Raw genomic sequence first — 26367 nt, forward strand, 5'->3', positions numbered from 1 at the left:
CCATCCTTCACTGATTCTTGACATGATTGGGACCCTTGTGAAGCGTCTCTTGGCTACAAGTCACGCCATCACCAGCTGTGAAATGACACATATTCGTGGATATCTGTGCCGGTCCTATTCTGCATTCTGTGGGCAGCACGACAACAAATTGGATGAGACGAAACCCTCCCCGAGGGACTATATGGTCCATGTGGAAGGAAAACCAACCCAAAGCAAACAGCACTGAACATGTGAGAAAGAACATAAGGTTCAAGGAAGAAAGGTGATTGCCCAGCACCGCTGTCGGCTGTAGTTCTTACGCAGAGGTTGGTCAAACATTAGTCTCATTAAGTGTTCATAATCATTTTGTGAGTGATATTTTATTATTCCGTTTTTATAGATAAAACGGAAGGCCAGAGAGGTTAAGGAATTGTGCTCATGTCATGGAGCTAGTAAGTGATGGAATGGGAATTCAGATCAGGTCTGTCTGACTTCAAAGTGTCATGGGCACAGTGTCCCTAAGGGGGGATTTAGAAGAAAGACAAATTCTAATGGAGATTGAGGGGTGGTCAAGAGAAACTCCATGGGCAAGATCTCGTTTGAGCTGAAGCTTGGAAGACAGATAAGGTTTGGAAGTTCTATGGAAAAGAAGGGCCTTTCCGGCCAAGAGAAGGGCTTGGCAAGAGGCCAAGGATAGGTACACAGAGTTCCATCTAGCTAGTTCCGGGAGCAGCACGTAGTTCAACTTGACTTAGCTCAAGTATGTGGCAGAAAGAGGGTGCGCCAAGCAGTAGGGCCTGGTTAAGGAGTCTCAGTTCCTGTGTGGGTGGTGAGGACTCAGTGAGGGTGCGGGCGGGGTAAGCTGGCACTGGGCACAGACTGGACGAGAGGAGCAGGTGACACTGGAGGCAGAGAGACCAGATAGAAGGTCATCAAGGGATGATGGAGACAACTGTGAAAATGGAAAAGGGATGATGGCCCTAGACACGGAACAGGTGGGCCTGGTGGACTGACGGACTGGCGTAGTAGGCAGGGGTCACTAGAGGTGTGAGCAGATGGCCTGTGAGTTTGCTATAAGTTAAAATTTTGGCAACATACACCATGGATGTTTGTAGAGGAGCTCCAAGCCGTAGCGGGGAGGTGGACAGAGTCCCCCGAAGCTGCTTGTACCCTTAAGAGTACCACATTCCGGAGTCTGAGCCCCAGATTTTTAGGCTGAGACGTTTGTTCTACTATTATTTTAATCAGGTCTGTTGAACTCATACTAAGCAATCTTATGAAACACTGAGGTGTAAAATTAGAATACAGGTAATAATCTGCTTCTCAGTGGAGAGAATGAGACGGAGTGAAGGCTTCTGTTTGCTGATAACACACTTTTGCCCCGAGGGCTGATCTGCATGTGAGCTCGGGTCACATCCAGGACGTGGATGGGTAACTTTGCACTGGGTGGCTGTGCAGTGACCCCACCAGGGACTGGGTGTGCAGTGTGAGAAGCGTGTCGGGCTGGCATTGCTCCTGGCGGGGAGCACAGCCTTTCCTCCTGAAGTACCAGTGTGCCCTCTGGTTGGTTTTTTTCTTTCCACCACGTGCCCATGTCTTGAAATAAAGCTGGTGCCTGAGGCTTGGCCTGGAATCCATGTGTTCTCGTTAAGGTTCCTCTTGCATATCTCTGGTCTGTGCCTTGGTGTTTGTTTTTACAGTTTTACTTTGAGAAAACCATCTTACACATCATTTCCAGGTTCACTGGTGGAGTGTGTGTTCGCCCACACAGCTGTAGTGCACACCCTGGCCTCAGAAGGGTAACTTGCATTCTGTGACATAGGGAAAGGCCTTCCATCTTCAAGTGGAACATTTGGACCCAAGGCTTCACCAGGTTGTAACATCCTTGTGCACATGGGAAGGGAAACACCGCAGAATGCGCCCACGGCCTTCACACTTCTTGGCTTCGAGAGGTCTTTCTTTCCTTAAAACAACTTAGCAAGTAATCCTGGGTGGACCACTCTGACTGGGACCTTAGGGGGAGGGAGGTAGTAGACGTCTAAGCTTCCAGAAGCTTCTGGGAATTTGAATGACCCCACATTTCAGTCACAACTCAAGAGTGTGAACAAGCCCTGAGGCCTATACCCACCCTCGCTAAGTAGGAGGCACCGATGAGACCAGAAGGAAGGACCCTGCAGAACTTGGGGTCTGGGGCCGCTTTCCAAAGGGGGGCATTTGACGTGTGTCTTGAGGGGCACTGGGATTTGGACCAGAGCAACAGGAGCGGTGTCGGTGTGTGAAGGGTTGGAGGGAGCAGAGGGGTAGGGGTCCCTTGAGTGTCTGCTCTCAGCCAGATCCTTTGCAATGTGTTGAAAATTTCCCCTTTACCATGGACGTTGCTGACGTCAGGTCCTGTAGGAGCCTGGCAGCTTACACGTGCGCCATCTCTCCCCTGTGATGCTGAGACCTGGCAGAGAAAGCGCTAAGTACCGGCTCATTTGACTAAGGTCAGAGACATCGCCCAAAGGCAGTAACTTAAAGAGCAGAGTCACCGCCGGGCACTGACACAGGAGCCTCAGCACAGCCCGCGCGGTGGGCACTGGCTCCACCTTAGCCGTCAGGATGCTGAGGCGGGGCCGGGGGGGGCTGCAATTCCTCAAAGTCACTCTGAGAAGGGCTGGGCTCAGGGGTCCAAGCCCTGCGGCCTGAGTCCTCTGTGGCTTGGACTTTACCTGGTGACCGCGGGGACAGTGGAACACTGCCAGCTTCCGAGAATTTCTTACTTCTCCACATGGCGAGCAGAGGAGAGCAGAGAAGTGAACACCTTCGCACTCTGGGGACTTTAGACCTTTTAACTGCTTAATAGAGTGGCAGTGAGGTGCAAGGCATTTTCAAGTTGTATAGTGGCCTTCATCTCAGAAATTTCAAAAATGGAAATCCCGTGTGGTCTTGGTCTGCATTTTACACATGGGTATATTCTTAGGGTTTCCGTCTGTGTCTCTCCCACGGTTGCCCCTAGAGACGTGGCAGCGAGTGGTTGAGGCAGGACTGACGTGTCCGGGGGCTGCCTTTGACCCTGGACTCACTCTTCTGAGTAAAGAGGGAACTTGCCTCCTTTCACTTTCCTTTTACGAAACATTTAAATACATGTAAGAGTAAAGACAATAGCAGAAGGATTCCCCATATTCACAGCACTTGGATTTAAATATTGTAAATACTTTGTTATACTGAATTCTTATTCATTGATCAATTGCTGAAAATTTATAAAGCGAATCCCAGATATTTTATGTCATGAATGACCACCCCAAATTATCATGAGGTGTGTTTTATAGAGAATGAGGGCTTGTTTTTAAGATTAAAAACAAGCACATTGTTATCACAACTGTCAAAGTTAGTCATTTTTTTTAGTTATCATGTAATACTGTCTATATTCAGATTTCTCCAGTTGTTTCCAAACTTTGTTTTTTTTTAAACATTTGGAGTGTTCAGTTCAGATTTCAGTAGGGTCCATACATTGCATTTGGTTGTTTCGTCTTTTAAGCCTTTCTTAGCTTAGAACGCCCCTGACCTGTGGAGTGTCCCACCTTCTGGGTGTGTGTGAGTGCTCACTGGAGTGGAGTTTACCCTGGTCCTCCCTCCCTGGATGGTAAACTAGGAGTTCGACATAAATGCTGGGTGGGTCCAGGTTCAGATGGGTCCACAAGAACAATCTATGCACTGCTGCTTTCCCTCATGGTGGGTAGTGTGCCCTGGACGGGAAAGGCGGTGGGGAAGTGGATTCTAGAGAACAATATCTGGGTGCTGACGGTGCGTGCTACTCCCAAGCTTCGGGTGCCTCTAGGCACGGTGATGCCGGATTTCTCGCCTTGCCGAGGGCTGGATGGGGTGGGAGCCTGACCAGTAACTCTCACTGGTGACGAGTGAGTGGGAAGGTGTTGTGAGGAGAATGATTGGCCGGGTCTGGGAGAGAAATAGAAGTGGCCACAGAGAAGGGGAGTGGACAGGGAAGGAACGGTCAAAGGCTGGGGCAGAGCGAGGCCAGGGCAGGGCAGAACCGGTCCCCGTACACCTCCTCTGAGCCAGGATGCTGGCCCCGCACTAGGCTCACATGTCCCAACCCAAGCCCAGTTCCTCTGCCACCTGGCCCTCCCTCCCAGTGCATCCCAGCTCTCTCAACAGCAGGTACGTCCCCAGCCATTCAGTGCAAACATCTTAGAATCACCCCTCAACCTTCCCTTCTACCACATTCAGCCCGACAGCCAGCCCTGTGCTCCCCACCTTCAGCATCACCCTGAACCTGACCCCTCTTCCACAGGACCACCACCACCGAGCCCAGGTCCCCTCTCTCCTGGCTGATTGCAGCAGCCCGCTCCCTGTGGCCAGCCTCCACCCGAGCCTGCTGACGTCATTCTCTACGCAGCAGCCGAAGCCACCCTCTCAGTGGGTCCCCAGCTCTCAGCACTGGAAACACACCGTGAACAAAACAAGTCCCGTATCTGGGAAAGGCTCCCTTCTAGCAGGTCACATTTCAATTAGATCACGGCAGCTTCATGCTAAACTTCAGAGACTTCTGGGAGGCGTCCTCTGGGCCATGTGTGAAAGATCAGCCCTCCCCCCAGACCCTGTCCCCCAGCCCTTCCCCTTCCTGCTGCCCTCACAGCACTTGTAGCCGTCCAGCTACCACGTTACGTACATCTATGTGCTGTTTGCTTCTTTACTGCCTGTCTCCCCTGCTAGGTGTGCTTGTTCACTGCCACGTCCAGGCCCCTGCACTGGTGCTGGGCATCTGGTGGACTCCGCCTCGATATTTTTTTTTAATGTTTTTTTATTGTGGTAAAAGTCACAATATAAAACACACTACTTTAACCGTATTTAACTGTACAGTTCAGTGGCACTAAGTACATTCACGTCGTCGTGCAACTCTCACCGTCATCCATCTCCCCAATTTTTCACCTTCCTCAACTGAACTCTGTCCCCATTAAACACTAACTCCCCATTCTCCCTCCCCAACGCCCCCCTACCCTCCAGCCCCTGACATCTACCAACATACTGCCTCGATATTTGATTACTGGATGAAGAAGGAGGGACTGGAAATCGGGTGGCACAGGCGTCAGGGCTCAGTGATTTCTGAGCTGCTCTCTTGGAAGGGAATTGTGAGAAGCCAGAGTATCGGGGCACCAGAGTGGGGGGGTGGAGGTGGGGTTCTAGACCCTTCCTTTCCCTGTCCTCCCACCTCAGGGTTTTGATTGAGGGTGGGAAGCAGAGGGCTTCAACCTGGCTTTTATAAGCGTCACTCAGGACAGTCGTACTTCTTGATGTTTTGCCTGGTCCTGAAAGTGAGACCCAGTAATTGGCAGCCGAGTATTGGCTCCACTTAGTGGAAAAAGCTGCTTTTCTGCTCCTAATGTTACCACTCCCTGTGCATAATGTAAACGCCTGTAGCATTCATACCGGCGGCTCTCGGTCCAATTCTATCTCAGCGCCAGTTACCCGGTTCCTGTCTCCTTCACTGCAGGGTGTACGTCGGGATAGGAGCAGGCAAGTGTTTTCATGGCCCCTCATCACCCTGACCTGCCGTCTCAAGGCTCAGAGAGAAAGGTTACAACGTGGCAGCGTTAACTCTTTAAGACTTGAGCTCCAAGAACATAGCAAGCAGGTCAAGTCCATTCCCTCCGTGCCCTGCCAAGGGCAAAGCCTGCACAGAAACAGGCGCTTCCGCTGGGCTGGGAGGACGTGATGGAGATGCTGCAGGGTTCAGAGGAGTTGGCTTCTTGCGTGGCCAGCTTGTAGCAGGTCCGTCTCTCTCAGAGAGGTCCTGCAGGGCTTCCCAAACTTCCCTGCGTTCTAAGGAGCCTTTTTAGGCATTGTTTTTCTAATCATCCTATGAAATGTTAATAGCCCTATAGATACACTGTGCATCTGTTTATAGGCTTCTCGCCTCAGTGTCATTCAACGACCTGGGCACCTAAGTGGGAAAAGCAGCTGCCTGGATGCCTGGGATGTGGACTGAAATGTTGCAAGTACAGCTGGGTCCCTAGTTCAGTGTCATGGAAAGGAAGTACTGAAATCTGGTTGTGGCCAAAAGGTATATGCTGCGGAATTAACTAGAAATAATTCAGAACAAAATACAGGTAAGTGCCCAACTGCGTGGAGCACAGCTAAGAGGCAGGAAGTTAGGAAGCCCCGTGTCTGGGTGGCCTGGGACCTGCGGTTTCGTGGAAATATGGGCATGTGTTGAGCCTGGAAGGATGGGTAAGGCGAGGTAAGGAAAACAGGCATGAGGAAAAGAGAGGAAGTGATGAGCATGGTCCACGGGGTATAGCTAGGCAGGGAGGAACGACTTCACCCGTGTTTGGAGCCGGTTATGGGGCTGTGAGTCGGTTGGTAAGGCTGGGAGTCTCCACAATAAACCTGGGAGGCAGACGGGGGGGACCAGTTGGCAGCTGGTCTCGCATCAGAAGTCCCCGATTCTGTATCAAGCACCATAGTGTGAAAGTGCGTTTGCTCATTGAACTCCATCCTCTTTTCAGGGTCTCCGTGGGCTCCCTCGGGGCTGGCGAGGTCGGAGCTGGCCCCAAACCTCCCTGTTGACTCGGCTCCACTAACCGTTCAAGTTCATGTTTTTATCCCCACTTTTGAACATGGCCCAGAGAGTGCAGAGACCAAGGCCAGGGCAGGGCGTGTTCCTCCCCGGGGGTGTAGGAGGGGGCGGTCTCACGTCAAACCCCAGAAACTTTCTTCGATTTTGCATTTTGGAAGCTTTTGAGGTAGAGAGGTTTCTTTCATGTTTAACCTAAATTATTATCAGCTAAATTATTATAAAAACTATTATGAGTACATAATTATAGATACTTAGCTTATAGATTACATATAATTATGCATGTGATTATGTAATTATTAAAGTTAGATAAAGTTGATTATAAAAATACCATTTTCCTTGGTCACATGTCGCCCGCATCTGCAACGCGGGGAATTCTGGCTGTTTGAACAGTGAACTCCGATCATCAGTCTGGATTCCGAGGCCTTTTCTGCAGGAACTTTGCCCCCTTCTGTTATTAGAATTCTCAGCACTTCTTCCAGAAAGGGCTGGAGAGAGGAGAGGAATGTCATTCGTGGCAGGTGCGAGCAGGAAGCGGGGGGGAGAGGTTTGGTGGAGGAGGAGGGGCCCTCAGCCCTCCACCCACGTGGGCTGCAGAGGCTTCGGCGGTGGGCTTGGAGGATCGTTGGGTTTCCAGGGCGCATGTCGACCCCTGGGATCCAGCACAGAAGGAGCCGGGTCTCACAGCTGCTCAGCTTCTGGACTGCAGTGAAAGGAGGGACGTCAGAGCTGAGGACAGGGACATCTGGGGGTGACAGCAGGGCCGCCCAGAAGTCGGCACCCACCCGTGTGCTGCTCATTCTTTCCTGGCTGTACTCTCTGTCCCTTCATTATTTCTTCTGTCGTTATTGCTGTACTATCCTTGGTGGTCATGGTATTGAGGGGAAGAAAAGCGCTGGTTCTAGGGCAGGCAAGCGTTACATGCTTTAATCATTTTAGCAGATTTAACCTTCACAGCAGCCTTTGATTTGGGCATCTTCCTCTCCCAGAGAAGGGCTGCCCAAGGTCAAGGGTGTGACCTTTGTACTCTGAACATCCTCTGATCTCTTCCCTCCCTAAATGCTCTTTCTCTCCCCTCCGCCATATAATCATGGCTTTTGGTGTCCTCGTGGACCCTCTGAATCCCCCTATCTGGATTTAGGGCCCAGCACTCCCACCTCCTAGCGGTGGGAGCTGGACCGGCTCCCTGGCCTCAGTGTTTCCATGCCGTCAGCTGTGAAATGGGACAGTGATGTGTGAGCTGACTCAGCGAATGTTAGTTGTTACCATTTCCTCCTTCTTTACAAATATGAACCAGGTGCCTCTCCCCTCTCCCCGCCTTTCCCTTTTGTCCATCTACTTCTTTTTTCCTATCTGTAATCGAGCTGCACAGCGCAATAGCAAATCGAACAAAAACAAACCTGTCCTTCAGACCGTGTGCTCTTACAGCCCCCTGGGTTTGGTCCTTCCATCAGCCCCTGAAATTGGAGGCAGCAGATTGGGATTTTACAGTCACTTCCTGTGCTTCACAACCCTCCCTGGCCGTTACCTCGCCGGCCCCACCTGTCTCCAAGTGGAGTTTGCCAAACAGGCGTCAGTAACTGGCCAGAGCCAGGCATGGCCCCAGATCGCAGGGTCCAGAGATGGCCGAGCTTCGGGAAGACGCCTGCGCCTGCGCTGGGCTCCCACCAGCGCCTCCGGCCACCCTGCCCTCGGGGAGTAGCAAAAATAAAGACTGCAAAATCTAGCAAACTGAACATCTTTAAATGGGACAAGAGGCTTCAAAACTGCTGCGTTATACGGAAGAAACCTTGGCCGCAGGTCTCGTCTGTAACGAGTGTCTGACAGCCATCGGGGCCCTGCTGGCTCAGCCCATACCTCTGGGGAGAATGGGGTGAGCAGGGTGTCCCCTCCCTCCTACAAGGACCAGGGATTAATGGACAGGTTGAGATCGCGGTGGGTGGGAGGACCGTGATGATATGAGGTGTCATCTCCTACCAGGGCCTCGGGAGGGGAGGGCAGGGGAGGGACGAGGGAGGAGCTCCTTTCGGTGATGAGGCGATGCGACCCTGGGGCCCAGAGGTCCTCCCTCTGGAACTAGGATTTCACTTCTGTGTGCAGCAGCCCCTCCCTTTCCCTCCTGTATCCCCTGCCTCTGCTCTAGCTTCTGCTTTGAACAAATACTGACATTTCCATTTAGAGCTTTTTGGAAGGCAATTTAGAAATATATGTAAAATTTTAAAGTATGCATACTCTTCAGTCCATAATTGTACTTTCTGGTATACCTATATTGGAGAAATACTTTCACAATTTTTTTTAAACATGCATTTTCAAGGATGTTTACCACAGTATTTGTAACAATAAAAAACAAGGGGAAGAAGTGCTGATCGATGGCAGAATGGCTGAATAAGTCATACTATAACTGTAGCAGGACCTGCCACGCAGCTAGTTACCCCTCATGACATTGCCATTCTGACTATTTTTGACCTAGAAAATGGCAGTTTCGTAGAGTGAGCGATATCCCTGTGCCTCTATTTCTTCATCTTTAAAATGGGGGCAATCATCGTGCCTGTCACAGGTTAATGTGAGGATTTACTGCAATACCGTGTGGCCGAGGCTGTGGCCCACGGCCAGGGCCCGGTAACTGTTTGCTGATACTTCTGTGTATCTGTGTTAACATGGAGAGAGCCCAAAATACACCATGTGGAGAAAATATCGATGAAGTATGAACCCATTCATGGGGGGAAAACGTGTGTGTGTGTGTGTGTGTGTGTGTGTGTGTGTGTGTGAACTCCGACGGACAGGACGAGAAGGCCACTCTGCAAGCCGTTCCTAATGGCTAACCCTGGAGAAGGGAGCTGGGATTGGGGGAGGGTGGGGCACGGGCAGAGGACGTGCCCCGCAGAGTTCACCCAGAGGAGCAGAGCTGCTGGCAGACGCACACACCTGTGTGCGGCCCTTCGTCGTGTGTGGGGCCGTTTTGGCTGGCCCGGGAGGGCTCTCGTCTCTGCAGCTCCTGCTGGAGCTTGAAGTCCCAGGGAGAGTCGTCAGGAAGGGGTGATGGATGAAAATGGATGGGTGATTAAGAGGTCAGGACCCCCAAAAGCAGTATCCGCAGCCCCGTGAGGACACACCGAAACCTCTGTGGGTTCCTGCTGCACCTGGCGTGGGTGACGTGGGTGACCTGGGTGGCCTGGGGTCCTGCAGCAGCCGGGCCCTCCCAGGAGCAGACACAGCCAGGCCCAGGACTCAGAGGGGCTGGAGGGGCTGGAGCTGTTGCAGGTCTAGCTTCTGCTTCATACCGAGGAGGTGAATCAGCACGTCAGCCGCGATGCGTGTGACCTGCAAAACCCGTCAGACCTCCCGAGAGTGTCCCTTGTGGTCCCTTAACTGGAAACAAACAAGAAAGAGGATTCTGCTGGGCACTCTGCAGGGCCATCAAGGGGAATTACACGTTTTCTTCTAAATACTTCTGGATTAATTGAACTGTTCTACATTGTGACTATAAATGTAAATACTGCTTGTGAATTAAAAAAAAAAAAAGAAACCTTGGTGAAAAAAAAAGGGGGGGGAAAGGAAAGAAAACTCTTTTATCCAGTGAGATTCGGTGTTCAGTTGTGTAGCTAACAGCCTGTTGAGATGAGGGAGAAATCAGGCCTCTCTGCACTGTCACCACCTGGTCCCGCTGCCATCACCTCTCACTGGGCTGCTGCAGTCACCCCCTGACGGGCCTCCCTGCTTCTGATCTGTTCCCACTTCAGCCAGAGTGACCATTTCAAAATGCAAATTAGGTGCTGCTGTGGCCTCTTTAAAAATGTTCCAATGACTTCTCATTGCCTTTATTGTGAAATCGTAAATCATAACTGCTTACTCTGGTGCTGAAGTCGCTGTAACTCTCACTCTCTTTCTCTCTCTCTCTCTCTCTCTCTCTCTCTCTCTCTCTCTCTCTCTCTCTCTCTCTCTCTCTCTCTCCTCTCCCCTCCCCTGGTCACAGAGCCAGGACTGCTACAGAATTAGTGTGTATAATAGTAGTAAGAAGCTTACTGATCCCCTACTATGTGTAGCGTCATGCTAGGTGCCTTGACTACATGACCTGATTTAATACCCACAGCATCTCTAGAAGCTTTTCCTATCTTTTTTTTTTTTTTTTTTTTTTTTTTTTGCGGTACGCGGGCCTCTCCCGTTGCGGCCTCTCCCGTTGCGGAGCACAGGCTCTGGACGCGCAGGCTCAACGGCCATGGCTCGCGGGCCCAGCCGCTCCGCGGCATGTGGGATCTTCCCGGACCGGGGCACGAACCCGTGTCCCCTGCATCGGCAGGCGGACTCCCAACCACTGCGCCGCCAGGGAAGGCCTGCTTTTCCTATCTTTATTCACAGACGAGGATGCGGAGATTTAGGGGACATTGAGAAACAGACCAGAAGTCTTACAACCGTTGCGTGGCAGCCGCAGGCCTGGAGCCTGACTGGGTCTGACCCCAAGTCCATGAGCATATTCAGCAGCTGTCCATCCTGTGAAGAGCCTCTGCTCTCCTGGCCACACCACCTCTGGAGGGCGCGACTGCCTTCCCTCTGGGCTGCAGGCTCCAGGAGGGTGGGAGCCCGGGAGCAGCTGTGGGTTCGCTACTACACCTCCAGCCCCTCCCATCCTGCTTGCACACATCAGGTCACCAAGCAGTGTTTGTTGGAAGCGTAGATGTGCTGGCACAGTGCTGGGTTCTGGAGTGATGGCTGGGGTCAGGGTGTACCAAGCAAGGTGATCTGTGCCTGGCGGGGCCTGTGGTCAGTAGGGGCCGGGGTGTCATCTCACTGTGACACAAGCTGTGCTAAGTGCCACGAAGGGCGCTGGGGAAAGTGGAAGGGGGGCCCGGCCTGCCCTGGGCAGGGAGCAGCGGGACACAGCGAGGCATTCAGGAGGTGTTTGCGGGATGAGTCACAGGGAACGACAGTTCAGCCTGATCTCGCTGCTTCCACGCGCCTCTGCCCAGGGCTTCTCTGGGCTCCGTGGCCAGTAATGGGATAGGTGGGTACCGCCCACCCATCTCTGGGAACAAATCAGTGCAGCAGTAGAAGCATCTTTCTACACGGTGGGAACTGTCCCGCCGGCCGGGCTGCCCTGCGCCCCTCCCCTCCCTGATGGCCACCTCTAGGTCCCACCAGTGTCGCTGCCCGTGGGACAGCTGCCTGGGGGCTAGGAATAGGCAGACTCTTCAGTGTCAAGTAAGGGGTGTGTTCTGGTTCGGTTCTGATGACACTGGTAGATGCTGAAGCCTGGGTTTGTTGGGAGCTTGGCATGTACTTTGCACAGAGTGCCTGTTACGTGTCATGCCCGTTGCTTCTCACAAAAGCCAGTGAGGCCGCCCCTCCAAAGAGGAGGAGGCTGCAGTGCCATGCGGCCCATCTGTCCAAAGCCCCACAGTGCTCGCGTTTAGAAACTAGACTGTAGTGCCTTCTAGAGAGTTCTGGCTCCAGTCCCTAAGCACAGTCTCCAGCCTCAGGGATAGAGGTTTCCAAGGGCAGCCGCCCAAGCCTTTCGCACGTGAGACTTGGCTGGAGTCGAGACCACACCTGCTGGGCTGTGTGCGTGTGTGTAGGGGCGGGTGATGAGTGAGTCCTCCGCCTAACATGCACCCCTCTGAGTGGTGATACAAAGGGGTGTGTCCTTCGCAGAGGGCTCACCCACCTACCCACCCATCTGCTGAACAGGCTTAGCTCTAAAGTTCCTTTTCAAAGTCACTCTATAGCTGTAGATCTGATCACCAAGTTTCGGCTGGTTTTCTGGACAACTTCTACCTTAAAGGTTTGTCCTAAGGCCAGTGGGTTGGGTATTGGTGACCTAGGTTAGAGGTGTCACTGAAGAGTAAAGGCAAGTTGGTCATTGTTGCCCAAAAAAGGACTTTCCTTTTTCACAAGCTCCTACAGGAGTGTTTTAATAGTTGCGTTGAGGCCCACAAGGTAATGGACCTAATTTATCCTTGCCCTTCAGGTGCTGGTGTTTCACCGCAGTGCTGCGTTATTCCTCGTGCACTCCAGTGTCGTAAATGGGAGAGAAAAATTGGGTATTTAGTGTTCTTTGATGGCGTTTATAAGTATCCCAATTAGTCATTTCCAAGGACGTTAAGAATTCTGTACATCACCTCACACTGCCTTTCAGGGCTCTGGAAACACGAGGGCGTAGATTCTTGATGGATTCAGGCTTTCTGATTTATTTTTTCCCAAGGTACTTCATCAGGGAATGCAAGTCATTTGCCTTCTCGAAGCTTCCTCTCCTCCCCTGGAGACTCGTGGAGTTTTCTCGATCTTTTTTTCCTTCTGCTTCGAAACCCCTTCAAGAACTGGGGTCTGGGCTGAAATGATCCAGAACCTGACCCCTCAGAGTTGCTTTCCGTTCCAGCCAGGGCGGCAGAGCCTTGCTGCCACCTGGCCCAGCAGACCAGACCCCTAGTCATAGAGGGTGCGTGAAATAAAGGTCCGTCTGTTGTGGTGGTTTGTTCCAGAGCTGGTGATGCTGCTGGAATGGTGGTCGGGCACGGAGTGCATCATCCACACGGACCCCCGGGCCTACCCCAAGTACGGGAAGGAAAACGCCATCGTTGTTCTGAACCACAAGTTTGAGATCGACTTTCTCTGCGGTTGGAGCCTGGCCGAGCGCTTCGGGGTCTTAGGGGTAAGTCGGACGTGCATTTCCCATCTCACACGTTTCTCTCCTTCAACCCTGTAACTTGTCTTTTCGCTCTCGGTCGTTCAGAGTTTGCAGCAGCATCAACAGACTTGTTGAAATGTTCTTAACCAACTGCTTTTCCTCCTTGCTCAGAGTCAAGTGAACATCTGCTTATGAGTAAGGATCGTGTTTATTCAGCAGTTATGATGCACTGGGCATTTGACGTGCGATTAATGTATTTAATCCTTACAGAAACATTTGGGAGTCAGGAACTGACACCTGTCCTTTTTGAAAAGCTGCGGTTAAATACCCTGCCAGTGGTCACACAGCTGTTACGCAGGTTTGCACTTGAACTTGTCCAGCTTCGTATTCTTAATCTCTGTGCTCTGCTCCCTCCCTGGCTGACGGGCAGAATTCACCTCTGAATGTTCATCCTCGTGGACGTGAGAAAGCTGAGTGCCTAGGCGACAGCGTTTGACCTGCAGAATTCAGAATAAATACAAAATCCTGTCTTTCTCCAACTAGTTTGACTTCTTGCATACCTTTGGGACTGGGACTCCCCAGTTGACTTTTGTCATGGTTAACACATTGAGCCGTGCTGGTTGAGCCCGGACCAAGTACCAGAGTCCTCGGGCTCAGGTATCCCGACAGGAATCACGGCGTGGACCAGCCCAGGGCTGGGAAAGTCGGAGACCACTCGCACCGGAACCTGGAGATCCTGTGTTGCCCCCGGGAACAGTCCCCCGCAGACAGGCGGGGCCCGCGCACGTCGCACTTGCTTTTGGTGGCCCATGTAGACAGAATCATAGTGTGTAGAAGGCAGGAGTTTGAAGACCAGGCAGAGTAGATGTGACAAGAGTCCTGGGTCAGATTCCCTGGGGATGGTCTCAGTGTGTCCAGTCCCGGACGTGCCTGGGAGTCCCAGAGTTGGAAACGGAACTTTGGGTCCTGCTGGCCTCTGCCTGTTGGAAAGAGCCTTGGCTAAGAGACTAAATAGCCTTGGGACACATTTTGATTTGCTTTTTTAAACTTTTATTAAAATTTATTTATTCATTTATTTATTTTGGCTGCATTGGGTCTTCGTTGCTGCACGCGGGCTTTCTCTAGTTGTGGCGAGCAGGGGCTACTCTTCATTGCAGTCCGCGGGCTTCTCATTGCGGTGGCTTCTCTTGTTGCGGAGCATGGGCTCCAGGTGTGCGGGCTTCTGCAGTTGTGGCTTATGGGCTCAGTAGTTGTGGCTCACAGGCTCTAGAGCGCAGGCTCAGTAGCTGTGGCGCACAGGCCCAGTTGGCTCGTGGCATGTGGGATCCTCCCAGACCAGGGGATCCTCAAACCCGTGTCCCCTGCACTGGCAGGTGGATTCTCAACCACTGCGCCACCAAGGAAGTCCTAAACATTTTTTTAAAATTTGGGGCCAAAGGTGAAAGAAGGAAATATGCTTAGAAACAGGTTCCAATAATGTCTTTAGGACAAATGATGGTCGTTGTACAGTTAAACTATCAAAAGGTAACTAAGATCGTTAGCAGTTTTTCAAGAGATGGAAACAGTGTGTTAAATCACTGTTGCTACCTTAAGACTTATAGAAAACCGGAATGCCTGGGGGTGAGTGCACTGAAAGGATTTCTAGGAATGGACAGGCCGCCCTCCCAACAGTTTTCTCCTTTGCTTTCCTATTTGTTCTTCCAGTACTGACGTGATGTCTGTGCAGGCACACGTGTGTGTGTGTGTGTGTGTGTGTGTGTGTGTGTGTGTTCAAACATATTTTCAGGAACAAAACCAGAAATTCTATTATCTACCTTTCTCTGTCATAGAGGCCTCGGACAGAGATCTTAGCTACAGTTCTGTGGCTTTATTTTTTTTTTTTAATTTTTTTTTTTTTTTTTGCCGTACGTGGGCCTCTCACTGTTGTGGCCTCTTCCATTGCGGAGCACAGGCTCCGGACGCACAGGCTCAGTGGCCATGGCTCACGGGCCCAGCCGCTCCGCGGCATGTGGGATCCTCCCGGACCGGGGCACGAACCCGTGTCCCCTGCATCGGCAGGCGGACTCTCAACCACTGCGCCACCAGGGAAACCCCTGTGGCTTTATTGTCGCTGAGAGGAGAGAAAAATGTCATAATCCGAACCCCATCGTGGATACAGATGATTGACGACCGGATCCTTCTTCCCTTACGGGAGAAAGCGTACAGGGTGTCTTTGCCTTCTGACCGGAACTAGTGCTAATCCCGCCCACAAGCTAGGCTTCCTGGAGCGCTGGTTCTTCACGCGCACTTCGGGGGCAGCTGCTGGTTTTCTGGGCTTCGCAGGCAGCTTGGGTATGTTCATGCTCAGGATGTGAAACGTGTAATTTGGGGCAACAGAAAGTGTGTTGGACTTAGAGGCACTTTCCAGTGGCCATGGTCCCCCTGGTGGCTTTGTGACCACGGGCTTCTTCTGTGCCCGTCTTTCGCCTTATTTGTGCTATTTTCAATCTCTATGGTATGGTTGTTGTTTACTTTTTATAGATAAACGGGCAGAGCCTCCGTTCGGGTGAAGAATTTGCCCCAGGGTAGGAACTAGTAACTCTGATTTCCCAGTTGCTGCTCTTTCCTCCTGGAGGGTGTTGAGAGGAAAGGCTGGGGGAGTGCCTTGTGTCAGAGAATGACCAGGGTGATGGCTGGAGGGACCAAGTTTCCAGTCCTGCCACAGTACCCCCCCACCCCCGGTCTGTGCGGGGCTCGTTCTGAGGAAAGAAAACCCTCAGTACCACCATGGGGTCAGGGATGGAGCGACGGGACCAAGGAAGCAGGGGCACAAACAGGGAGGGGGGACCTTGGACTGACAGGAGACCCGGGACTGAGCAGGGCAGGCTTTTGTGGACTGAAGAGTGTCAGCGCCCTTTAGCATTTACAGGCAGAGGCTCTGAAACGCCCATCACTTTACACCTCGGCACACAAGGGTGCAGAGGCATGAGAGTTCTTAAGCAGAATGGCCACCCGCCAACGGCATAGGGACTGCTCGTCTCCAGCCTTGACTGCCTCGATGCGTACCGTAGCTACTGGATTTCATTTCTTCCTCTTGAAAACCAAACAACTAATGTCGTGTGCAAGGGCACGAGCCTTGCCTCTTGGTCTGGAGTTTTAGGAACTCCACCCAGCGGGGGGGTGGGCAGGTCTCACCACCTTAGGACGACACCGCTCCCCTTCTCACTGGAGCCTGGGTAGCCCTGCTCAGGGCGCCGCCAGATGGTCTGGCCCCAAGTTCCCTCCAGCAGTGGAGGGACGGTGGGGAGCGGGCAGCAGGTGAGCACTGAGCTCCCTACCCGCCAGCACTGGGGGAGCAGCGGTGCTGGGGCCGTGGCCGTCTGTGCACGGTCTGATGCAGCCGTGAGCTGGCAGAGGCACTGGGAGGGAAGGGAGAGGGCGTCGTGACCTTGCGGGGTTGAGCCAGCTCAGGTGGAAGCTCCAGACTGTGTTCTCACGGGGGGATGTTCTCCCTACGTGGCAGGGCATGATTTACCCCCCACGTGTGTCTCCTGGAGCACCTGAGGTTTACCTGGAGGGCGTGAGGCCAGGGGAGCTGCCTGACCCCTTCCTAAAGCAGCCCATACATTCCTACTACCCTTGAAAGGAACCAAGGAGCATCTTGTTATATGAATTGTTTAGCAGTACTTTTGTCTTAATTGACCTTGAAAAAAACTCACCTGATTCACCTCTTTTGTTTATTTATTTATTTATTTATTTATTTATTATTTTTGGCTGCGTTGGGTCTTCGTTGCTGGGTACAGGCTTTCTCTAGTTGTGGTGTGCGGGCTACTCTTCGTTGCGGTGTGCAGGCTTCTCATTGCGGTGGCTTCTCTTGTGGAGCACGAGCTCTAGGTGCACGGGCTTCAGTAGTTGTGGCACGTGGGCTCAGTAGTTGTGGCTCGTGGGCTCTAGAGTGCAGGCTCAGTAGTTGTGGCGCACAGGCTTAGTTGCTCCGTAGCATGTGGGATCTTCCCGGACCAGGGCTCGAACCTGTGTCCCCTGCATTGGCAGGCAGATTCTTAACCACTGCGCCACCAGGGAAGCCCCCATCTCTTTTTTTTATTTTTTTGCGGTACGTGGGCCCTCACTGTTGTGGCCTCTCCCGTTGCGGAGCACAGGCTCCGGACGCGCAGGCTCAGCGGCCATGGCTCATGGGCCCAGCCGCTCTGCGGCATGTGGGATCCTCCCGGACCGGGGCACAAACCCGTAGCCCCTGCATCGGCAGGCAGACTCTCAACCACTGCGCCACCAGGGAAGCCCCCATCTCTTTTTTTTAAGTAACACATGTTGAGATCCTTCTGGAGTCTGAGGAGTTTGGTTTTTAGAGAAGAAGAGTTATAAAGAAGGTTCCTGACGGGGCATTTTTCATCTTAACATGTAACAACCCAAGAGGAAGTGAGTTGAAATTGAAGCAAGTGAAATTTGCAGAAATCCTTGAGAGAAGGGTTATTAAATGTGAAATTGGATTTGCTGAGAAAGTGATGGGATCCTTTTAAAAAGAAAAAAGGGGGAGGGTTTTTAGTCTTTTATAAGCTTTTACCCTGTGTGGTCATTCTGGTGGCCTGTCCCCCAGGCTCTGGTTCCCTCGGAGCTGGCCTTGCCTGGCATGGGCCGGGCACCAAAGGCTCTGGTTATGGTCTTTAAGGGGTTCACTGACTCATTCCTCCTTGGGGTGAGTGTGACCAGTGGACAGGCCAAGGCGTGCAATGCAAAGGGTCACGGCTTCCGAAGCTTCGAGTCTGTTTACTTTTCTCTCTGCCCCAGTAAAATACGCATGTCCTCCTTCACAGTGGCCCCGAAAGGTTACCTGAGATCACGTTTGTTGGGTCTTTGAGCAGTGTCAGGGCCTGGTAAGCGCTCCGTAGCAGCAGCTGTTCTTGTCCATTTTTATCTGCTGGGTACGTGTGGCCTGGCAGTTACCCCGGAGGCCAACTGGGATGTTCTCTTCGGGTCTTTAAAGAAGCCCTATGTGTTAGTTATCTACAGCAGGTGACAAGCCCCAAACGTAGTGGCTCAAAACAAACTCGAGTTATCACCGGTTGTGTGGTCTGAGATCAAAGCTCAGCTCCGCGGGGCTCCTGGCAGGGGTCCCTCGGAGGCTGGATGGTGGCCTCATCTGAAGGCTGGCCGCGCAGTGATCTGCCTCCAGGCTCACCCCTGTCTGTTGCCAGCCTGATTCTCACGCCTGGGCCTCTGCTTGGGTGTCAGCTGGTCCCCACGGGGAGCGATGCAAGAGTGAGTGGGAGAAAAGAGCACCTGAAGCAGAAGCCACGGCCTTGTTGCACCTGAAACTTCTGCTGTATTCCATTTGTTGGAGATGAGTTGAGGAGCCCACCCCGTACTCCAGGAAGCAGGGAGGTACCAAGAGGAGAGGACCGCTGGGGCCAGCGTGGAGGCTGCCTGCCACCCACAGCATGACGTTTAGCCTCACACCTCACGTTTCCATTTAGTTGACAATTATTTAGGGGATCCATCACAGCTCCGCCTGAAACTAGATCAAATTCCTGTCGCATGTCTGCGTACATCGAGGTGCAGAGAATAGAATTCTGATTCCTAAGCAGAGGGCGCTCACGAACCTCCCTAGTGCCTTCTGGGCACGAGGCCTCGGTTGATGACGAGGGCAGCTGATGCATCTTCAAAATACTTACCCAGCAAGCGTGTTGGATGTATTTTCTGTGGAAGACACCGCTCTGGGTGCTGTGGAGATACAAGAACAGACTGAAAGGTTCAGCCGTTGCTCTCAGTGACTTTCTAACATATAGAGAAAGGCAACGAAGGGGCATATAAGCCGGTCACACAACACAGGGCTTGAACAATAATGGGAGGTGGGGCACGTGTCCATTGGGGGCACCCTGTGTGTGTCCACAGACCACTCAGCCATACGGCAGCTTCCTGGGGGTCCTTTGCCTGCTGGGGAGGGCCCAGAGGTCCCGGCTAGGAGCTGGGGCCACCGTGGTCAAGGCAGAGTACGGGGGGGCGAGTTTTGGTGTCTGGGGCAGCTCTGTTTATACCAGCCTGTGGGGAAGGACTTCAGTATTTCAACAACTGGAGAATGACGTTTCAGTGCTGTTAGCACACTGACTGCTGCACCCAGCGATGCAGAAATTTCCCAGAAGGCGTTGACACAGGGCTGAGGCCTTGAAGAACGGGGGTGGTTTTAGGAGGGGATGAGAGAGAGGTGTAGGTAAAGGGAGAATTATGAGGCGAGGGACAGGGGTGCCTGGAGGGAGATCATAAGTGATGTGGCCACCCAGCGAGGATGTGGCCAGCTGCCGTGGTCCTGGGCTCTGCTGACCAGTCCTTCTCCATCTGCCAAGCGTACATTTCAGCCCTCCCACTGCCTCGTTCGCTGGCTGCCACCTCAAGGTCACCGTGGGGTGCTTTTGGACTTATTAACCCGAATCAGAAAGAAGGTGTCACGAAACCCAAGGAAATCAAGAACTGAACCCAAACCTGTCAATGTTCGGTTTGATTTCGCCAGGCTGCTTCTGGTTATGAACAGGCAATGGGGTTCTTTCTGTGCAAGGTCACACATATCTAAAAACCAGCATTTCTTAAAGTTTGATTATACAAGGACCAGTTTTCTAACTACAGATTTCTGAAAGGAATGTCGATGCAGACTTGTTTACAAAGGCTGCACGAATGTTATTTCCTATAAACCTCCCATCAATGATCACGTTCTCCCAAATTGTAGGTTTCCTGTGTTTTATTTTCAAACGTGTAAAACTACCCAATAAAGTGGATGCCCTGAAAGATGAATGTGTGCTCAGGTCTCCAGAACAGATCTTTCTGTTTCCCTCTGAGGGTAGCAGGGGAAAGACAGATGTGTAGGCAAAACTCCCCAGTGGTTTCGAGACCCACACGTGTGACTTGTACCCTGGCTCCTGCGTTTACCAGCTCTGGGACTGTGGGGAGGTTATCTGACTTTTCTGAGCCTCAGTTAACCGTTCCCATTTTGTGCTGTTTAAGGGTTTCGTGAATATAAGTAAAATACCTCATCAATCGCCTAGCACAAAGTAGGCGTGCCCTAACTGTTAGCTCCTTCCACCCTAATTCGTTTCCCTTCATTCAGTGTTTTCTCATGAAAAGTAGGATAAAGTGTAGAGGGTGGAAGAGAGATGGAATGTTCTCAAAATGCCATTTGACCAGCGGTTCTGCCACTGGATCCCGTGCGGCTGAAATCCCCCATCACTTTTACGAACTGCGAGGTATCGTGGCATTTGTTTACCTTCATCCCGGCTTCTTCATAGGTGCCTGTCAGGCTCTCTCTTTGGCTACAGAGAGATTAGAAGTTTCTAGAGAAGTTTCTAGTGGAGAAGTGTTGTTTTCCTTACCAGTGGCTACACCTGCAGCCATGGTTTCGTCAGCCCCGTTAAGTTGGATTCCGGCATCCTCAGGGGGGTCTGCAGGGGACTCCTACACCTCCCACTCCCACCCCGGTTAATCGGTTAACGGTTAATCCGCAGCTCTGTCGGCGTTGCTGCCAGGCGCCGCCAGCTCGGGGAGGAAGCAGGGGGGCCGCCGTTTGCCTCTGTGTGTTCACCAGTTGGGCCAGGCAGGCTCTGGCATGTGACACAGGTAAGAATCCTGAGAGAATGGAGATGACGTGAAAGCCCTTACAATCCCGGGAGCTGGGAGAAGCGTTGGCCACGGAAAGGAGTCTCTGGAAGTACAGATGCATCTTGAGCTCATAACCGAGTGTATTCCTGGAAGTGGTAGCGTGCACTTTATTTTTAAGAGCGTGGTCCCGAGTTAGATGCGCCAAGTCTTCCTTTTATTGCACAAGATCCTCTGGCTTGCCTTTAACAAGCCGAAGTCGGATCACACCGACCGGCGGTAAATCCAGGCTGGCTTACAGCAGTGGTGCCGCTGGGCGTCCTCCCTCCTCTTCCTGCAACTTGGCAAAGGCCTGTGACGTTTGCTCTGGGAGCCGACTGTGCACCCATCGCCCCGTCCACTGCTGCCTCTGTTGCACCCGTCTGCCACCTGCCCAGGGGGCCCCGTGCCCCCATGTTCCTGAGCTTCCGTTGACTGTTCCTCAAACACCCCCTGGCTAGAGGTACTGAGCACAGGGAAGCGACTCCGTGATCTTCTGCCCCCTCCCTGGAAGGCTCTGTCTCCCTGTCTGCCCCGGCCCAGGCCCACCCAGGATGGACTCAGGCTGACCAATCAGATCAGAGGCCAGGCAGCACCACAAGATCCGTGCCCAGGAAGCGGGGCAGAGCATCCTGCCAGGAATTCCTCCGGAGCCCTGATCCCACAGACCACAGTCAGCTGTGACTTACTCTGAACCTAAGAGCTGCCTCGTTTGTCCCCAGATGCCCTTCTTTTTCACTCCACGTCTGCACTCTGGTCAAACCAAGAGCGGTTTGGGGCTTGGAAGCCCGTAAGCTGGGGTCCGGGGGAGACGTTATCGAGATCCAAAGAGCTGCAAGCATTTTGCTGGACTTTGACATGTTTGATGGTCTGTTTCCAGCAGATGAATTCTCACACTGCTTTTGCTCCGTGTTTGTTTTCTGCCTTTTCCTTGTGACTGTGACTAATTCTGGGACAGTGTTCATTTTTCTTTCGGACTCTCTTGAGATTTTTCTGGTGCAATAAGGTCCCCAGCATTTTCTCCTTAGCATCAGAGAAGGGAGAAAGCAAGAGAAAGAAATGCAGTGTATGTGAGTTAGGTCACATGCGGTACCCTAGTTGGCACAGGTTGAGTCTCTCACCTTTCCTCTTTCCCTCTTTCTCTCTCTCTCACACACACACACACACACACCCCTCTGGTTTATTATTTTGAGCTCCAGTCTTTTCCTCTGTGTTTTACTATGGCCAGGGACTTATATCTCAGAGACATATTCTAATCTCATCTTTTCCTGCATCCATTTCTTTTGCTGGGAAACATATCTGTCCAACAACTTACCTGCAGAATTTAGTGGCAGAAATAACACTGAAATTGCCAGATTTCTTTTTCTTTTTAAAAATTTATTTATTTATTTATTTTTGGCTACGTTGGGTCTTCGTTGCTGCGCGTGGGCTTCTCCCTAGTTGCGGTGAGCGGGGGCTACTCTTTGTTGCGGTGTGCGGGCTTCTCATTGCAGTGGCCTCTCTTGTTGGGGAGCATGGGCTCTAGGTGCATGGGCTTCAGTAGTTGTGGCACGCGGGCTCAGTAATTGTGGCTCGCGGGCTCTAGAGTGCAGGCTCAGTAGTTGTGGTGCACGGGCTTAGTTGCTCCACAGCATGTGAGATCTTCCCGGACCGGGGATCGAACCCGTGACCCCTGCATTGGCAGGCAGATTCTTAACCCCTGCGCCACCAGGGAAGCCCAATTGCTAGATTTCTGTTTCTCTCTTCCCACTATACTTTGGACACCTGAAGGCCATGGACAGTCCTAGCCATCTTTGTGTTCCCAGCACCAAGGAGGTTTTTGGCAAATACCTGCTGCACGAGCAGAGTGGCTTTGAGGTTCAGGTTCACATATCACACCTCGTGATAGTGGCTGAGCTGTCGGTTGACTTGCTGGTCCTCTATGGTGATGGGCCTACACAGCTTGGCTGGTCTCCACTAATCTTAAACATTTGCGACTGTTTTTAGCTCACAGGCAAGAGAAAGTTCAGAGTGTTGAAGTGTGGGTGCCGTAGCCTGTTTATTATTGAAGTCTTACCTGTTTTCAAAGTTCCACTTAAGATACCCCATTCAGGTATTTTATATATTTAGTGGAAATAAGTGACCTTGGGTGAACCCAACTGGTAACCGTGATGGTGGACCTTCAGGAGGGAAGCCAGGAAGAGATATTTATGCAAACAACCCCTTGACCAGGTACCATCTTGCTGACTAGTCTCAGTCCCTACTCGTGTTCTCTGCTGGTCCCTGCAGAGTGGTTGGAGGAGGAGGGGACATTATGGAAAGGTGACTGCAGAGGATGCCCTACTGTTCCCAATATCCTACAAACCCAGCATCAACACTTAACATTTTCATCTTATCAGTTGGCATATGGCCGTGTCGGAGAAAAACCTTAACTAGGAAGTTCTGACTCTGCACCTTTTTTTTTTTTTTTTTGCGGTACGTGGGCCTTTCACTGTTGTGGCCTCTCCCGTTGCGGAGCACAGGCTCCGGACGCGCAGGCTCAGCGGCCATGGCTCACGGGCCCAGCTGCTCCGCGGCATGTGGGATCTTCCCGGACCGGGGCACGAACCCGCGTCCCCTGCATCGACAGGCGGACTCTCAACCACTGCGCCACCAGGGAAGCCCCTCTGCTCATTTTTTAACCACAGAGGCTGTAGAGCGGAGAGAAGTGAGGCGAGAGCCAGCTAATCTCAGGTTGGAATGCAGCAGATCTTACTGCATCCTTAGAACAGGCTTTTGTAGCACCTTGTGGTCTCTGCCCAGGGGTCGACCAGTTGGCTGGAGGTGCTGAATTTGGGACTCCTGGGGGTGGCTGCTTCCCTGAGCAACTGGGTGGTCCTGAAAATGGTTATGGGCTGCTTAATTAGATTGCTTAGGCAGCTGTGGTAAGACAATTCTCAGTCTCTCTCTCTCTCACACACACAGGCTAGAAAGTTTCATAAACTTTTCACCATAGGATGTGATAGGATGATGATGACTCCCTACAGCAGCTAGAAAGTGGCCAGGGGTACATTTCGGCCCCTGTAGTTGTGGATTGCTCTGTGCTGCCTGGGAACATTTTTTGTTTTTTAGATATGCTTGTGCCTAGATGGCTCTATTGATAAATCTAACTCATCAGTAAATCCCCTCAGATCTACCTTCAAAATTAATCTAGGATCAATGAAACTGGTATATTTTCTTGTACGTTCTCTCTTAAAGGCACTACTACCAGCCACACACAGGGACCTTTGCTTGACCTGGGGGAGTCATGGCATTGTTGGTATATTAAGTTTCCTGGAGGACTGTATGCATATTTGAATAGTACGTTTCTAGTTTTTGGTCATAAATGAGTTAACTCCTGTAAATCTCCCAGCCCAGTGCCTACCACGGAGTGCTTTACTACGTGTAACTATTGTTATTACTACATTCTAAAGCTGGCTTAGGAAATGGGTTGAATTAGAAGGGACATTCAGCTGCTGTGGCTACTTTGTGGTAATAATAATAGCTACACATTATTGAACACCTGTGTGTCCTGTTCTCAGCTAGGAGCTTTGGTATATGTTTCCATGTGTTCCTAGATCTTTACAGCAACACTTTCAGCTAAGTATTACTTTGCTCATAAGAATACAGACAGAAAAGTTGAGGCTCACCATGTAAACATAATCAACAGCAAGGCCTAGGCCTAATCATAACATCCAGAATTTGAAGGTTGAAAGATGGATTAATTCAACATAAAAACAGAAATGGCTCTTCTGTTCCTTTTCCTCATTGAAAACAGATAGGCTGTTTTTGATCCAGGGACTCATGTTCCAGAAGCAAATGGTTGAAAATGTGCTGATGTCAACCACTTCTTAAAAAGGGCATTGTTAGAGGGACACCAGCAAAATAGTTTTCTGAAACGTTCAGCGTGTTAGAGTGTGGGTGCCATAGCCTGTTTGTTATTGAAGTCTTACCTGTTTTCAAGGTTCCACTTAAGATACCCCATTCAGGTATTTTATATATTTAGTAGGAAAAAAAAAACAACAACAGGAAAATCTAACAAAATTAAAGAAGCACTTCTAATCTCACCATCCAGCTATAGCTACTGTTATTTTTCGCCGTTTTACCATTTTCCATATAGTTAGTCATACTATAAACTCAGCTTTGATTACAGATTAAAAAAAAAATTTAGTCTTAACATAAAGCATTTCCCCAGCCATTAAATATTCATAGAAAACAAATTTTAGTGGCTGAAAATCAAGGGGTTGACAAAGTTTGTGTGTAATTGTGCAAATAGTGAATATTTTAGGCTTCGTGGACCATATAGCCTCTGTCACGACTTTTCAACTCAACTGCTGGAGCATGGAAGCAGCCATGCTACTAGCAGCCTACTAGCAGTAGGCAACGTGTATGTAAAAGAGAGCGGCTGTGTCCCAGTAAAACTTTATTTATAAAAACAGGTGGCAGAGCAGATTCGGCCCGCCGGCTACGTTTGTATGATATCGTATATGACATAATTCATAGAACTCTTTTTTTTAATTTAATTTTTAAAAATTGAAGTATAGTTAATTTGCAATGTTGTGGTAGTTCACAGAACTCTTCCACTATGGGACATTTAGATGGTTTTCAGTGCTGTGACACAGTATGACAGGGATGACACACAGACTGTTGGGGTCACGTCTTTTGGTTTACGTGTACATCCCACATCAGTGTCAAAGTCGCCATTTCCTTTTAGCAGCAGGTCATCAGGGGCCAACCACTAAGACCCACTTGGGTCTTGTGGGATGGATCCATTAATAGGAAGCACCCCTGAGAGGACTTTTCCCCAGCAGACAGCCGTGACTGACTGCATTGGACCATTCACCTTCCAGACCCAGCAGCTGCTACTTTGGAGTATATTATCCTTCTCTTGGCTATACAATAGATCACCATTCATAGCTCCTTCAAATGGCCACAGATTAATTTTGGAAAGAGTTCAGGAGTAGGTAATTTTTAAAATAATCCTAACCTGCTGAGAAAGTAAGTTTAGTTCTTTGGTGAAGAGTTTTTGTTTTGTTTTCATCCTCAAGGCTGTGATCAGGGAGGTGACTGAAGGGCAGGGAGCAGGGACCATGAAAACATCCCAGCTGACAAGAGGGAACGGCTGAGGAGAGGGCCAGGAGGCCTCCCACAGCCTGAAACCCACCCGTGGACTCAGCGCGTGGCCTTTAGATGGCTCCAGTGGGGGAGTGGTGATGCGTCGAAAGTGTAGCCTGTGCCGGGCACACGTGGGCCCACACCCCTCACTTGGAGAGCACCCTGATCTTTGGGGACCTGCCTCTGGGCCCTCTGGGGCAGGTCGTCGGATTTTATGGCTTTGGTTCTTTTATTTCTTTTCTTTTGTTTTTCGTTTGGGTTTTTTTTGTTCGTTTGTTGGGGTTTTTTTGGCCACGCTGCACGGCAAGCAGGATCTTGGTTCCCTGACCGGGGATCGAACCTGTGTCCCCTGCAGTGGAAGCTCGGAGTCCTCACTAATGGACCAGCAGGGAATTCCCCAGGCTTGGTTCTGTCTGAAGGAATTTGCATGTTGGAAATTGGTGTGTGGGAAAAACAAAACCAA

The 26367-nt window shown here is 51.2% G+C and overlaps 1 protein-coding gene across 19 annotated transcripts in view; it reads left to right on the forward strand.

The window, feature by feature from the left end:
* Nucleotides 1–26367, forward strand: part of LOC101286051 (1-acyl-sn-glycerol-3-phosphate acyltransferase delta) — a 1414616-nt gene that overhangs the window by 1365506 nt on the left and 22743 nt on the right. For all 19 annotated transcript variants that reach the window (XR_004476317.2, XR_004476316.2, XR_004476314.2 and 16 more), the window contains one exon: nucleotides 13030–13199. Coding sequence is in view for 16 of the 19 variants with exons in the window: in XM_049695223.1 (XP_049551180.1) it covers nucleotides 13030–13199 (170 nt within the window). In the remaining 3 variants the exon portion in view is untranslated. The remainder of the gene's footprint in view (nucleotides 1–13029; nucleotides 13200–26367) is intronic.

The sequence above is a fragment of the Orcinus orca genome, chromosome 12 (genome assembly GCF_937001465.1).
Source record: "Orcinus orca chromosome 12, mOrcOrc1.1, whole genome shotgun sequence".
Classification (NCBI taxonomy): Eukaryota; Metazoa; Chordata; class Mammalia; order Artiodactyla; family Delphinidae; genus Orcinus; species Orcinus orca.